We start from the raw sequence: 16,246 nt of genomic DNA, 5'->3' as shown, positions 1-16,246 counted from the left end.
AGTTTTGAGAAGCTCTCTAGTGACTCCACCAACTGCATCCTCCCTCACATGCACACACTGATCTCAAGAAGCTTCCGCAGCCGTCGGGGGACGGAGCCCTTACTTGGCCACACATTTAGGGTAAGGGTCTCTCTCTCAGGATCACCAGCTCAGGAAGAGGCTCTGCCCTACTCTCCACTACTATCCCCCAAGGGGCAGGGCTGCGACTTCAGGTAACCAGGCCAGGCCACTTGGACACCCAATTAGCAGGGGATCCCGCAAATCAGCCTGGCCAATCCCGGAGGGCGAGCCAAGACGGCTAGACGTGACGTAAGACATGATTAAGTTGGCGCGTCACCCCGACGTCAGCCTCACTTCTCGGACGTCCCGTCCGGAGAGCAAAACTCCGCGACTTTGGGCTCCGCCCCCGTGAGAGTGGATGGCAGCCAATGAGGGCGGTTCTGAGGGGAACGGGGCCAATGAGACGAGCTCAGGGCGGGGCGCGGGGCAGGAGGGTGGGGCGGGTGGCGGCGGTGGCAGCCCGAGATCTGGCTGCGCGCAGTATATGACAGTACGTCAGCAGCGGGATGGCCGTAGCTGTGGCGGCGGCTGCAGAAGCCCGAGCAGCCGCGGCCGCAGAGGAGGCTAGTGCCCGAGCGGCGTCGGCGGCGGCACCCCGGGGAGTTTAAGATGGCGGCAGGGGGGGCTGCGGGCCTGCGGGAAGAGCAGCGCTATGGGCTGTCTTGCGGACGCTTGGGGCAGGACAACATCACCGTACTTCACGTTAAGCTCACCGAGACGGCGATCCGAGCGCTCGAGACCTACCAGAGCCACAAGGTGAGCGGCCCGGCCGGCCAACCAGCCGGGCTCGGGGAGGGAGAACGCGCCCCTTGCCGCCCGGCCGCACCTTCACCCTGCCCCCGACACCCAGCGCGGAGCTGGCGGAGTCGTGGCTCGTCGACACTGCCGTCAGCGCCCGCGGCGGCAGGGCTAGACAGGGCCGGGCAGGGTCGCTGACGACGCCGTCCGGGGCCAGCTCGGCATGGAGGCGTGGGGAGGCGGGCGGGCGGGCGGCCCCTGGCGGCAGGGCCGAGGCAACCGCAGCCGTATCTTGGCTGCGCCGCAGCTGCGGGACTTTCCGACGGCGCCCGCGGGTTTCCTGGCATTTTCTGTCCCAGTGAGGGAGAGAGGTACCTCGGAGACAAGTGTGAGGAGTGAGATAACTACGCTGCCCACCCCCGCGGCGGGGGCGGGGGCTGGGCGTCTTACCGATAACGAACCCGAAGGAACGCTGGCACAAGTGGTCCGCGTTTGGGGGATAGCACATAGGCACCGAGGACCCGCAGAGACGGAGACACAGGCGCTCCGCGTATGGAGGTGGGACACGTCTTGTACTCGCAGGGACTTGGGGACATAGGCTATTCGCGTATGGCGGGGCACACCGTGTGCTAGCAAAGGCTGGGACACAGGCGCTTCGCGCTCCCAGAGACGCACCAACACCGGGTACCGGGGAGCTACACACCCAGTGCTCTCCCGGGAGCAAGGCATCGGTTACTGGGGAGGAAAGAGATTCGTGGAGGAAGGACGCGCGGCGTCCCGGGTGGATCCACGGCCGTAGAGACCTGGAGCGAGCGTGGTGGGAGGATATACTGTATCCCGGGCAGAGACTTCGGTCTCTCACCCTGCACCGCGTTCCGGAGAGGGAACCACGGACGCACAACTCGAGTACAGTGAAGGCTCATGTAGACGCACATAACGCCACAATTGGAGTACAAACTCGGGAACGCGTTCCCACGTTGAAAAAAAATGAGGGAAGGAGGAGGAGAGGGAAGGGGTGAGAGAGACCGAGAGAAGAGACAGCAACCAGGATGCGTGGGGAAGCCGTTTATGGACATGTAGGACTGTGTGGACGAGGAAGACAGGAGTGGACACTTGGTGTAAGGGGAGGGATATACCATATGAGGAGGGGTAACATTTACTCTGAAAGAACAGACCGTTGGAGAGAGAGAGAAACCTTCAGAGCATCCTGACAAATAGCCCAGTCCATACTAAGGAAACACGCTCCAATTAACTGATCTCATAAAACAGGCACAGAGGGACACCCAGATGCAGACTCAGTTATTCAGATAAAAATGGAGATTTAACATCTGTTGAGCTCCCACTAGTGCCAGGCACTTTAAATGCATAGAAGGAAGACAGAGTTGGAGGCAGAGCCACTGGAGAGTTGTGAACCCTGGTTCACTGGGAATGTGTGAACCTGGGCTAAGGGAGACTCACATTCAGAGAGGCCTCCTACACAGACATGCACACAGGGAGGCACACAGTTGTGCACAGCATGGGAAGTACATGAACTCACATGATAGTGTACATGTAAACATCAGGAGAGACTCCTAGAGGTGAGCATGCTCCCAGGAGGGCATTCAGAAGTGAGTGGACACCTGAATGTACACTTCAGGGCACATATGCCATCCACCTGAAAAACATATGATGAGAAACACTCAGACTTGGGGAAGGGGGCGCAGGAGGAATGCATGCACAGGGAGAAAGATACTTTCCCAAATACCAAGAAATCCCAGGGAGAGTGTCATGAATGGCTCAGAGGTCAGTGTACACCCAGCAATAGGAATGCAACGAGATACAAGAAGTATAAAACTGCATGTGTCAGTAGCTACTCCCAGACAGGTGCACCTGAGGGGAAGAGACCAGCACCAGCATGGAGTGGGAGTTCCATCTGGGGGAAGTCAGATCGGCAGGCAGAGAGGTACAGAGGCAGACACTAGAGAGAAACTCAGCCCTGCAAGATGTAGAGATAAGCTTGTCTGCTCCAAAAGGAGAATGTGGGAAGGAACGACAGTGGGAAGAAGGTAGGTCAGGAAATGTAAAGAGAAAAACACAAGCTGGAGAGGAAGAAACCAGCAGTAAGAGGCCAACCTCCAGTCAAAAACAGACCCAGGGAGCAGAGAAAGACTGACACAGAGGGTAGAGAGACATCTCTGGGGACAATAGGTCAACCAGCCACCTTGGGAGAACAACAGGCAAACTGTAAGGTTGATTACAGTGAGACTGACAGACACGATACACTTGGCAGCGATGAGGTGTGTGAGGAGGCCCACAAGGGGAAGGGATAGTACCCAGGGAGAGTGAGGTGACAGGCCCCCAGTGCTCAACTGCTCTGTGTGACCCACTGGGGCCCAGGAACGGCGGAGTGCTGTCTGTTTTCCTACGTTCATTCCTGCCTCCTACACCTTAGCGTTTGCATGCTTGGCATTAAGATTGGAGTGTTTTGACTCCAGAAGCCCCCACATTTATAAACCACCGTCTTCGAGGAGACAGGAGATCAAAAATTCTTTCTCCCCCAATCCACCATTTACTTCTTGATTTTTTTTTAATAGCCAAAGGTACCGAAGTCAGCTTTGCTACTGACTACTTCTATTTCCTATTACTATCATTACTATCTTTTTCCATCTCTGTAGCCAAATTAGTGGAACTCGACAGTCTGTACAGAGGCAGAGAAGGGAAGAGGAGAAGACTTCCAAGCTCTTCCACCTTTCTAATGGTGGAGCCGAGTAGAGTGAGTTAGTCCTAGGATTCCTTTTCTCTTGAAAAGCTGGTGGTAGAAGCAGTGGTGTGCAGAGAGAGGGCGAAGAAATAAGCTGACTTGGTATTTGCAATTGGACACTGCCTTGTTTCTGACTTAACCAGTTCCTGTCCCTGGCCTCACTGTCACTTCAGCCACCAAAACACTTTTTAAAGGACTTGGAAAAGCAGTAATTGGGCTGAGAATGTTAACCCCAAATGATTGAAAAGTTGGTATTTCAGGATCCTCTGGTGGGTCAGGTAAGCCTCCCATGAATGTGTCCTCAGTGCCCTCCTCATGGCTCTTGCCAGACCGGGGCTCTCCCATCTGCACAATAGCAGTTACATGCGCTAGACATCAGGCTGAGCTTTTATTCTTCAGTAGAAGGATATTTTGTTGGTCTTTTACACCTTTCACCCTTATCAGAAGTAGAGCTTGGTGACTCAGTTGTAGCTACTATGTAGCTAATATGTTGGCATATGTTAGCTAATTGGGAAGGAGTTTCTGGTGGTCAAGCCTATTCTCCCTGCAGAAAAAAATTAATTTCTTACATAAAACTGCCCCACCATTCCTGTGCTCAGATAGGAAGGTGCTTAATGCTTGACAAGGGGCCTCCAAATGGCTTTGACCAGTGCAAGATTATGACTATTGCTTGTCCTCTTCTGATGACTTTCTGAGAGCAAGAAATTTCAACAGGTTAATTTCCTAAATTAAGCATCAGAGTTATTTTTATCCAGATTATTTTGTCCACTGGATTTTTTTCTTCTAAATAATCCACTTGACCTAAGGCTTCAGGGAGGTAAATTTAGGAATTTTAGGAAACTATGATTTTGGCAAAATGCAGAAATTCTTTAGATATAATTGAGCAAGTACATGAAATTATTAGGGTTCATGAAAACAAAATCTTTCACTGGAAACAAGACAAATAAAGCTAATTGACTTTCGTTCAAGTTTTCTATTTTTAGAGAAGAAATGAAGAATGCTAACTTGGGAACCTTTCTAAAAAGGGACTGGGGTCCCTTTTTAAAAAGAGACATTGCGAATGCAAGTATGGGAGTTATAGTTGGAGTAAATATCTCCTAAAAGTTCTTTTTCCACTGAATTTGAATACAGAAATAGTTTCAAAATTATTGTATATTAAAAAAATGTTAAATAGAACATTATTTTCATAGTTTGCAGAATAAATTTAGACATACTAATATAGATATCTAAGATATATTGCAAAGTTACTTTTTTTTACTGTAGATTGATTATTTTGAATGAGGGGACAAGTAAATAAAATCACAAATTTCAACTTTATAGCCTTTCTAAATTGATGTCTGTGATTATGTGGTCCATATAAGCTCTGCATCTTTCAAGTGAGCATATTTTACTATAATTACATATTTCTCCCAGATGTATCCTAAAACTATATTTAAAGCTAAAACCCCAAAATCTAAAATATATTTTAGCTAATTTCTTAAATGTATCTGGCTTTATTTCAACATTTGTGTAACCCCATTTGTAGTAACAAAGATCTTATCAGAATATTGTTTTCAGATTCTGTCAATTCTGATCCTGTCAATTTATTTTTTAAACTGTTTACCCAGAGTGTCAAAGGCGGTGGCTCAAATAATATCATGTTTACCAAACTATAATAGTACATAAAAAGTCTTGCATAGATGCATTTGGGGGCAGGGGCCTGGCCATTCATTCTCTGTCTGAAGATCAGAAAACAGAAAACAGAAGGATTCTGTTAACACATTGTCTTGTTAACTCTAATTATTGGCTTAAATTTTCCTGCCTTGATTTGTGTCTTCTAGAAAAATAATAGTGTTTCAAAAGTTTGTACAAATATACTTAAATTTAATTTTTCATGAGAAACTCAGTCTCTCTCAGTTTTACCAGATACCATTATTTCTAATCAAAGCATAAAGTCTTACTTCAACCTCCAAAGTCACCACTGTTCTTCACAGCAGTTCCCTTGAATGTGTTACTTGCTCCTTTAAAATCACTGACCCCACAGGCTTTGGGGTAGGTGTGATTTCCTCTCGGAGCCTGTCATTCTGTTAGGGGAACTTTTAAGCATTTGATCAACTGTGATTTAAGGCACAGAAAAGACTAATACTTTACTTTTTCCTTATCTCTTCCTTTTTCTGCCTGCCCTCAAACAATTTTGAGTGTGTGTGTTTTCCATAATCTACCTTGTAAATACTACGGAAGACCCTGTTCTCCTGAAGGCACCACTCAAGCATCCAGACCTGCCAGCACAGAGCTGCCATTGTCATGGGACATGTTTATGAAGGAAAACAATGAGGTTTGCATTAGCACATTCCTTTTGTTGAACGTTTTAAATGTAGCCAGGTTCAATTTAAATAAGTTAATCTTACTGACTTTTAATTTGGATCCATTGTCATGCTGAACTTGATCTTAAATTGCCTTTTATCAAGTAAAGTCAAATTTGTGCTCCATATTGTAGTGTTTGAAAAGTTTATTCAAATGATCAGGTGCCCAGTACAAAGGAGAGTGCCCCTCCCAGTGAAAAGCATGAACCAGATTGCCTAAAAAGATAGACAGGGAATCTTGGCACCAGAATTGGGAAGAGAAAAAAGAACATATGTGAAGGATTGGAACATGTTCAAGAAAAGAATTTAAAAGGAAAGGGGCATAGAATTCTTGGAATGATTTACAGGAAAGCTTACCAGAGGACAATCACCAGATCCAAGCCTTTCTGTTTGCTCCATTTACACGTGTAAAAAAAAAATATGGAAGCTGTGCTCATAGCACTGACTAGGTAAAATTTGTGATCAAGCCACCAGAGGGAGGAAAGTGAGAATTTCATTTAAAGCAATACTGGGACACTTAAACGTCATGGTGACCACAGAGAGGCTCAGGAGTCTGGCACCAACGTCCAGCACACTTGTTTTTTTTTTACCATTTGGGCCAAATGTATTTGGAGTTTTTGAGAAGATGTCCCTCAAATGTGATATTATGGGTATTTCTGCATTTAAGATGAGCTAAATTTTAGAATAAAGAAAACATGTACATAACCTCACATTTGACTCTCCTGAATACATCAGTTCCACACGACATTTCCCATGACTTCAGCAAAAATCTAGTAAAGAAGAGCTGGAGTAGAATACAGTAAGTTAATGGCCATGTCTCCACAGCCAAATGGAAGCTAAAAATCATAGCATGACTCAGGTCTGATTTACCAGGAAGAATTGTTCTATCTTCCCTTTCTTTCCTTCCCTCCCTTCCAATTTATTTACCTATCTATAAATTCTGTTGTGGGATTATGGCTCTTGAGAGCCATTTTACATCTTGAGGAAGAACAGGTTTAAGGGTCACCATTAATACTTTGCCAGCAAAGGACAAACCTAGCATTTCCATGGCTAGCAGTGTAATATAGGCTATAAGAAGATAGAATCTCATTAATTAGGGTATATACTCACTAAAGATTCATGAATCAAATTAGCACCTTGAATTGGACTCTGTAGTCAGAACATTTGGCCACTGTTTCTTAGCAGCCAGATTGTTAGATACTAAAAGTTTCTTTTCTTATTGGGGATCCTGTATGTTATTGGTCTAAAAAACATCCTGGTGTCTTAAAGGATTTTAGCAAGATTTTAGCAGGCAGAGATGGATGGGTGACCAGCAGAGGGAATGGCTCAGGCAAGGAAAGGACAGCAGCAGTAAAACTAGGTGCAGACTCTGAGAATAGTAAGAAATTTAATCTGGAGTGCAGGGGGAAAATGTAGTTGGATTTAAGAGAGGAAAGGCCGATTGGAGCAGGGTGGATTTTATGCCATCAACACTGGGGAGACACTGAGTAGAAATTTAAGGTAATTTGATCTATGCTTTCAGATTACTCTGGCCTTGGTGTACGCCATGAATATAAGGTAAATTTGGAAGGAAGTAGACAAGTTACTAAAAAGCATGTTGTCCAGGCCTGAGGTGATTTGGGTCTTAACTAGGATGCTTGTGAGGGAGGGGGGAGGGGGCATTAAAGATGAATAGAATCTTTAGAATTTAACCAATAAGTTTTAAAGGAATAGGGTTGAATTGAGATTTCTAGCCATCAGCACTAGGAGGGGTACCCTTAGTAGAAAAAGGGAAATTAGAAGCAGTTGGGAGAGTGGGGTGGGAGATAAAGATGAGGACCATTTTAGTGAGCATTCACTCTGTTTTGTTTGGTGACTAAGAAACTTAGGTTTGATTAGATGTTTTATATTTGAAAAGTATATTTGGGGGTCTGAGGCTAGACTAGAACAATGCTATATTTTTGTTTGTTTTTTATTTTTTTAGTTTCAGGTGTAATTGCTATATTGTTTACAGGTCTAATATAAACTCTTTTACATTTGGATGGAAATTTGGGGGATTGGTGATACTTGGGGGGAAGTTGAAATTATTAGGTAGAAGAAATTCTGGTTTTAGCATGGATTTTTAAATTTTTGTTTGTATTTTCATGGACTTCCTTTATTCAGTAACCTCTATAAATTGCACTTAAGACTCATCAGAGAACACAGGTAACATGAAAATTGAATTTGATTTTAACTTGAAAATGAGACCTGTGGTTTCTGTCCCCAGTGATTATTGAAACATTAAGTGACTCTGTAATGTGCTTGGATGTACATTTTAAGCGTTTTGAAATGATCTTTAAAGGTCTTAAAGGCCCTTCCAGATTACCTCCATTTCTGTGTCAGTGTTTTGATTCTCCTCTTTTTTTGTTTGGTGGCTTCATTGTGAAAAACAAAACAAAAAATCACAATACATAATGCTTTAGTCATCCATAGTCATGGACTAGGTACGATGCCTGGTTCATAGGTCATGAGATAACCTTAGCTAGAAGACTATTTCACTGAACAATGAGCTTATTCAAGGGTGGAGTCAGGCTTGAACTTTCTAATAAGATTCACTGAGATACTTTAGGATCTAATATGCTTACCTAGAAACTTAAGTGATAGCGTCTTTTAAAATAACATTTACTTAGTACCATTGCTTTTGGTTTCCACTATTGGAAACCATGTTGCCTTCAAGAACCAGAAAACATATCTGTGTAATAAAAACTTAGTTGAGTATCTTAAGATGTTTTTTCTTTAAAAAAAGATCAAGAGGAAGGAATCAGAATTATAACTACCAATTATTCATTTAGCAAACATTTATTAATTTTCCGACATGTGACAGGCATAGAACTAGCCACTGGAGATATAAAGCTGAGTAAGTTATAGATGGTCCCTGCCATCAAGAAAATGCAGACATATATATTAAATAAAAAAAATTAAAAAAAATGCAATAAGGTCTTTATTCAAGTGAAACACCTAAAAAGAGAATGGCTATGTTTGAGGATATGTCTGAGAAGCAGTGTCTACTTCTTCACCTCCCATCCTCTGCTCAGGCTGTCTAGTTGAGTCACACACTCCTAAGATTGGTCATAACTAGGTCACCAGGCCATCGGTCACCTTTCTGTCCCTGTCTTACCGGACCTCAGCAGCATTCCCTCCTGTTGATCACTCCTTCCTGTTCTAAACAACTTCCCTGGTTTCCCTCCTGCTGGTTCTTTCTCAGTTTCTTCTGCTGACTAGCCTCTGATCCTAGTTCCCTTCTCTTTTTTACTCCCCCTAGGTGAGTTCATCTAGTCCTATGGATTTAAATGCCATCTGTAGGTTGCTGACTTCCAAATATATATCTCCAGCTCTGACCTTCCTCCAACTCCATTTATTTCCAACACCTTATCTCCCTTATCAAAGTTTAATAGGTATCTAAAAAAAAAAGCCACCATTATCTGTCTTCAGGACCACCCCTACGGACTTCCAGCTAGCCTCCAAGCTTTCACTCTTCTCCCATAATTCATTCTCCACACAGCAGCCAGAGTGAGCTTTTTAAAACATTAAGTATAATCATGTAGTTTCCTGGTTTCAAGCTTCCTAATTGCTCCCTTAGTAAAAGTGTTTTTGATGCTTCATTTTATCAATTTCTAGTATTTTAAAATTAATTTCCACCTTTCAATCCAAGCTTATTTTACTCTACCGCTTCTCCTTACACTTCTGCTCTAGAGATTATGATCCCAAGGAATAAACCTTCATTTACATTTATAGTCAGATTTGCCATGTAAGCGTATACATTTAGAAAGCTCAAATTATGCTCTCTTGAAAAAAATGATGGGATATTATGCTTCAAGTATTGTTGGTATGAACAGTAATTAACTTTTTAGCTGGTTGTTCAGTTTAGATTTTTGCCTTCCATGTTCCTTTAAGAGCTATTTGAAATGGTAAGATTTAAAACAATAATATTTTTTAAAAGTTTGGCCTGCATCAGGTAGCTATGGTTTGCCAGAAGCTATCAAAACAATGATTGTATTAAATAGATTAGGTTTTTTACGTCTTCTCACTACTGTTTTGGCAGCCCCTTTTATATTTCACTCTTTTCTATGCTGTAATGGCTAGAAAGAAATTATTCTTTATTCCACGTGCTCCTTAATCTGGTTCTTCCAAATCTGCAGAGAAGGAGTTTCTCCTACAGGTAAGGTTGGATGGACTCACAAAGCAAATTACTAGATTTTGTGAAGCTTAAGGACTTTTTTGGGGGGTTGGGGGGTTGGGGATCTTATAAAAGATTGGTGGCAATGAAGGAGACACCCTTTATTAAGGCAGCTTTGGATTATCTCTACATTTCACTTTCATGCTGTCGTCATAAACATATCACCAGCTTATGACAAGAGCTGAGTATATTTGATTTCTTCAGGATCAACAGTCTGATTTCCTGTGCTATTTCCTGCTTTAGCTCCAATTTTCTTTCTTCCTCCTATTTCCCTGCCTAGATTATGTGTATTACAGTGGCTAAAATATAATTATTAGGTAGTCCTTGAGTCTCTCTATCAGGAGATGTTTTAAAGAACAGAATAAAATGGCTTTTTAATTTAAAAAGTTATAACTAAGAGTTATTAAAATGGCATAGTACCTTAGGAAAGAATGATAATCTATCATAAACAAATTGTACCCCAGGGGAAGTCATAAACACTCCACTATTTACTTGTACAAGTGAAAACAAATTCAAGTGCCTGTTTTAAGTTATAGTGTAAAACCAGAAAAAAGTGACCCCAAAAAAGCTCCCGATTCTTATCAGTTCTTAATTCTCTAGCTTTCAAATGTTTCACATTTTATGTAACTATTGTTAAGAAGGGGCTGGCTGTATAAAGTGGTGGGTAAGAACACAGTTCTTAAAGTGAGACAGGCCAGGGTTGTAGTCCCAGGTCACTTATTAGCTATGTAACATAGGTAACTTGTAGGATTTACCTGAGAAGTGGAAGTAATAGTATCTACTCCACAAGGGTGTTCTGAGAATTCCCAGAGGTGATAGTAAAAATCATTATAGTGCCTGACACATTTTAAGCACTCAATAAATATTGGGTTGTCGGAAAAGGCATGACGTATTTTTTCTATGTTTTTCGTTGCAAAAATGTGTCATGACTTTTCCAACAACCCAATAGTAACCAATTAGTTATAATTAATTATTTCTTAAAACAATTTCACTTAAAGCAGTCACCTGACCTACCACCACTTATAGAAAGTTTTCTGGTTTTGACAAAGTTCCAAAATTATATTTGACTTTGGAATTTTTTTGGGGGAGGGGGACACTACTTTATCATAATTTATAACACAGCTTAGGTATTCAGATAAATATCAAGTATTTAATAAGTACCTTTTGGTTGATTTTAAATAATTCAAGAATTCTTTAAGTAATTCAGTAATAATTCAAGAGTTAACTTTGAGTTAAGTCAAAGCTCCGTGATGGGTTCAGAAGGGGAGCATAAGGTATTTCAAGTACCTCTCTAACCTTAGGGAATAAAGTTAGAAGGAACTCTTTAATATTTCTTAGAGAAATCACTCTTTTCTAGGCCCAGAATGCTATTTCTTATGTTTGTATATTCACAAAAACCAGTGGAGTAAAGGTAACCATAAATTTGATTTTGTCTACATGGATAAGCAATAGGTAAATAATCAAGAGATGGTTATAACTTTTATAGGATAAGTAACTTTATTCAACTTCAAGTAAACCTGAACTTTTCTTTCTCTCCAACTCTAATAGAATCATGTCAGAAACTAATGTTACTTAGTAAAATTAATATTAATTAGTAAATTAGATATTGCTTTTATAGTCCTGATATATTGTGAGGAATGGCCCCAGGAAATACTGTATTTCCCCATGTATAGGATGCACCTTAATTTTGGGGCTCAAAATTTGAAAAAGATATTACATAAAGTTATTGAACTCAAGTTTTATTCATCATAAAATTCATACAACTCCTCATCACTTGCAGGAAATGCAAGTAAAAAAAAACTACAACCACTGTATAAGATGGACCCAGTTTTTAGACCCCAAAGTTTTCGAAAAAGGGTGCGTCTTATACATGGGGAAATGCGGTAATGTGCATAGATTTCTTTGGTCATAGAGCAGTTTGTGTTGCAGTAGCATTGACTTGTAATGGCAGATGTCAAGAATATAACCAAACTTTTGAGCATTTTCATATTGCTTACACTTTTATTCTGTGCTTAAGAATGCCCCCCATTTCTTATGAGATGTAGAGAGTTAATTCTAGGAGCTCTAACAACAGTGAAAGGACTGAGTTTACCAGAGCCTTTTGACTGCAAACCATCACCTTTATCAAGTTGGTGAAGCATTTCTCAATGGGACTTTCCCTAGGCCTAGCCAGTCCAACCTGTATTGTTTCTGGGCTGGATGAAGATACCAAACCACACAGTCTTATTTAGAGTATAGTTCAACTACTATTCAATTAAACCCTAGAGGTATTTGATTTTTAAAAGACCTACTTGGTGCAAATTTTTAGTTAAAGCTGAAAATCAAAAGCTGAAGCGCTATTGAAACTCATTTGTAATGGGAGTATACTTAGTAAGTTAAATATTATTTTAAAACATGCCATGTAGTATTTGGCCACCTATAATTACATTGTCTTTTAAAATTGAATTGCATTTTAAAAATATATAATGAGTTCAGGTCATGTTTGTGCAATGAAATTTAGGCTTAAAAACATTTAGATGAAAACCTGAACATGCTTGAGACATTTGCTTAACATAGTATTGACTTGAAGAACCTATTATGCCTGGTAGCTATCCCATTAATACAGTGGTCAGATACATAATAAGTGGTATAGAGTTCTAGCTCTCTCCTGTTGGCATTTTAAAAAAAAATTCAAGAACTATAACCTAGTAACATCTTATCTAAAATTGGGATTAAAATCAATAAAGCACTTAAGGTCCTCTTAGTATTGTTCTCTTCTAGGTTGTCAGACATCTTAAAGGAGTTTTTCAATAACAGTGATCTTAGTTTGTCCTGTTTGGATAAGCACCCACAACTATTCCATAGATGAGGGTTTTATTGTTTGTTTTTTAAAAGAAAAATGCTAACACCAATATTTATATACGTTCCTTTATTATGCATGGTTTTTATAGCAAAAACAAAATATTTTTCATCAGAAACTGAATTTTGGAAATTGTATCAATTGTATGAAATTCATTTTCCTTGGAAACAAACGGCCAGAAGAACTGAATGAGCATTTAAGGACTTTTAAATGTTCAGCCCTAGGAGGTAACCTGCTACAGAGGCAAGAGAAGGAGAGGATTCTGTATTTGGGATCCAGCTGGCTGGATTTGAGGTCCAGCTCTGCTAATCAATAGCGTGGCGATCCTGACCAACACACTTTACCTACTGGAGACCCGTTTATCTCCCTCTGAAATGGGTGCTAATGATGCCTTCCTACTACCCAGGACTGACTGGTTTTAGGGGGCTCACTTGAGACAATAAGTATAAAAATGCTCTGTGCATTACAAAACTATGTAAACAAAATTTACCATTTTTGTTGAGAAATCGAGCAATACAGGTAAAACTAGAAGCATATAAGGTTAGGTTCTAAATTCAGGTGATGAGGCAAAAACTGGATAAAGTAAAAATTACTCTTCAAAGTTCCTAAATTGATGTAAATCATAGTTGTACTGTTTTGTCTATACAACACAGTAATCTGTAAAGTATATAATGTACATAGTGTGTACCACATATATAAAGAGAACATGGCCAAATCATTTTATAATACTTTAGCTGAGCATAATATAGGTAAATACTTGTAAGTTAAATATGTGTTAGACTTTTCTATATCATAACAACTAGGAGTAAAGCAACCTATGAAAAAATACACCCCAATGTGGTAGAATTGCAGACACAGGCATCTGGAAAAACAATAGCTTTAATAACAGGAGTTAACTCCAAGTGGGCATAGTTCAGAATTAGCAAAATGGTGGCAGTTGTGTTGTTTGGCCTGAAAAAGGTTTAACATTTTAAAATTTGAATCTTTCCGAGGTTGGGCGTTCCTTCTCCAGGTTCTCACCATCCTAGTTGCTTTACCTTGTCTCTCACATTTACCTGCCTTGCGTCCTTAAACACACAGTCTTTGATTCCTCATTTATCCAAAGGAAGACCTAGCTGAGGAAATGAAACTTGAATGTTAAGTAAATGATTAGAATGGATTGGCAAAATGTGTTTGGGAAGGTATGACAGGTTGAAGAAACAGGAAGATGGTAGAAATAGAAAAGAGAATGTTTCCAAAACAAACAAGCAAACAAAGGTTAACATGGCTGAGCCACAGTTGGGAGGAAGTGGAAAATGAATTGGTTGGTCCTGTAGATGGAGGGTCTGTTTTCTGTGTGGAGGAGTTTGCTTTGCTTTGATGAACCCCACTGCAGGCTGTGTAACATGCCAGAAGAGGTGTCTGAGAGCTGCTGCTGGCTCTTTGAATGATGAGCAGCATTTGGAAGGAATTGAAGGGAGGAAGGCCTTTATGTAGGTGCTTAGTGATAGGGGTCTGAAATAGGCCAGGGGCTTTCAGAGTCGAGACTCAGAGCTTAATTTGAGGGGATGGGGGTTGGGGGGGGGCTGATGGCCAGAAATGATGATTGGGAGCCCCCGGGCTACCTTTGCTTGTTTTTCTTTGGGGTGTGATAGTCATGCTTGCAGCACATTTTATCATTCTTCCTTAGGAATGTCTGCTCATTTCCACCAACTCCTGTTGGCTTCAGATGAAATCATACTAATTGAATTTCAGCCTTTATCATCAGAGTGATATTTATTTCTAAATAAAGCATCCCCTGGAGCTGATCTCAAAACCTTTTCCCTAGCCCCAGCCCATGCCTCTCTCCACCTTTCTTATACAGGACTAAACGAGCTGCTTTCCCTGAAACACTTCTTTCAGCAGCTCACTTTCTTATTCTCAAAAGTAGGAGAGCCTCCAAATGTTTTATCACTTAAAAGTCAAAACTTAAATGCCCTCCCTGAGTTGCTAATGGAAGGGGATTAGGGTAGGGTTATTTCACAGGGTGATAAACCTTTTGAAATCCTCAAGGCCTGAAATTTAAATTGCTGTCTTATTTATTCTATAGTGGATAGAAGCTAAAACTGAAGACAAATTTTGAGGTCAAGGAAAGATTAAGCAGAGATCTCCATGTCCAGTTCTTATCCTTTGTGTCGTCGTCTTTCAATTGTGAAAGAACTCAGCAAGCTCTGAGACCTGCCCTCTGCCCACATGATAACCCATTCCTGTCTTTCTTTTTGTTCAGGGTACTCTCGCCCCCTGGAGATTGCCTTTTCTAAATAGCTACCCAAAATCCATCTTTTCCATAGTACTCTTTTGGCTTTTCTAGTATCTCTTCTAACCCATACTCTTCTTTCCTTTTTGAGGGTTCTTACCGCACCTCCCGGTAGTACTTAGGCTAGTATTTAATTATTCTCTAATGTTCCCCACTAAAATGTGAACTCTCTAGAATGAAGGATTAGGCCCCCACATTCTTGAATCTCTCATAGCAGATGTGTGTGGAGCACACAGGTAGTAGAAGAAACAGCATGACAAAATAGGAGTGAGTCCTGGATTCTGCTGTCTGCTTGGTTATTAATGGGACGCATTGTCCATAGGGAGGACATTAAGTATATTATCTCTGGATTCAGAATTCTGTGATTCTAGTGGCCTGTAATTGGCTAACAGAATATGGTAGGGGTGGGAGGAGAAGAGGCTATAAGTTACATTTAAGGTTATAAGCCCAGAGAAGCAAACAGAGAAGTACCTTTGCCAGAAAAGTAGGAAAGAAGTGCCGGTTTGGGGGGTGGGGTGGCTTAGTGTTTGCCAGTTTTGCTGCCATTGAGAGGTTCTAATGCAGAACGTTTTAGGCAGCATTAAGTGGCAGGTTGTGGAGAAGTGTAGTGTGAGGAAGAGAAGAGTTGCAGCGTCATCACCAAACAGGCAAGACGAGCCTCCAGAAGGGAGTGGATCTAGAAAGGGGAAAGGGACGGGCACTAGCTTTTGAAATGAAAGGCATGATTCAAGAGCTAGGAGGGCTGGTGTTGCTGAGTGGAAAGGGAGTGGTGATAGCCAGTGGACAAGTGAGCAATTTGAAAATTGAGAAAAGTTAGCATTTGTTTGACCAAGAAGAATTAATGAACTTGATAGAGAATTTCAAATTCTGTTGTGGAGCTGAAGACAGCTTCTGGGTTTCGCGGAGTGAGGGAGGAAAGTGTAAGGAGCCTCTGAGATGTTCAGTGTTGGTGATTTGAAGGAAGAGCCAGGAGGTGTGAAATCTGGAGCCTGGACCTGTTACCCAAATCATAGGGCCACCTTGCTTCCACAGGAGCAGGAACACCCTCCCACCCCAC

At 41.6% G+C, this 16,246-nt stretch overlaps 1 protein-coding gene across 4 annotated transcripts in view; it reads left to right on the top strand.

Moving 5' to 3' along the window:
- The first annotated feature begins 321 nt into the window (after positions 1-321).
- The window catches only part of ELL2 (elongation factor for RNA polymerase II 2), a 71,797-nt gene continuing 55,872 nt past the window's right edge, over positions 322-16,246 (top strand). Inside the window, exons 1-2 of one of the 4 annotated variants that reach the window (XM_019656277.1) lie at positions 519-816; positions 5,759-5,852. In XM_019656277.1, the coding sequence (XP_019511822.1) occupies positions 713-816; positions 5,759-5,852 (198 nt within the window). In that variant the 5' untranslated portion in view covers positions 519-712. Of the gene's footprint in view, positions 817-5,691; positions 5,853-16,246 lie in introns of those variants that run through there. The other 3 variants (XM_019656276.1, XM_019656278.1, XM_019656279.1) reach the window with 3 other exon arrangements.

Source organism: Hipposideros armiger, unplaced genomic scaffold (assembly GCF_001890085.2).
Source record: "Hipposideros armiger isolate ML-2016 unplaced genomic scaffold, ASM189008v1 scaffold_257, whole genome shotgun sequence".
Taxonomy (NCBI): Eukaryota; Metazoa; Chordata; class Mammalia; order Chiroptera; family Hipposideridae; genus Hipposideros; species Hipposideros armiger.
This window is presented reverse-complemented; position numbering and strand designations above follow the sequence as displayed.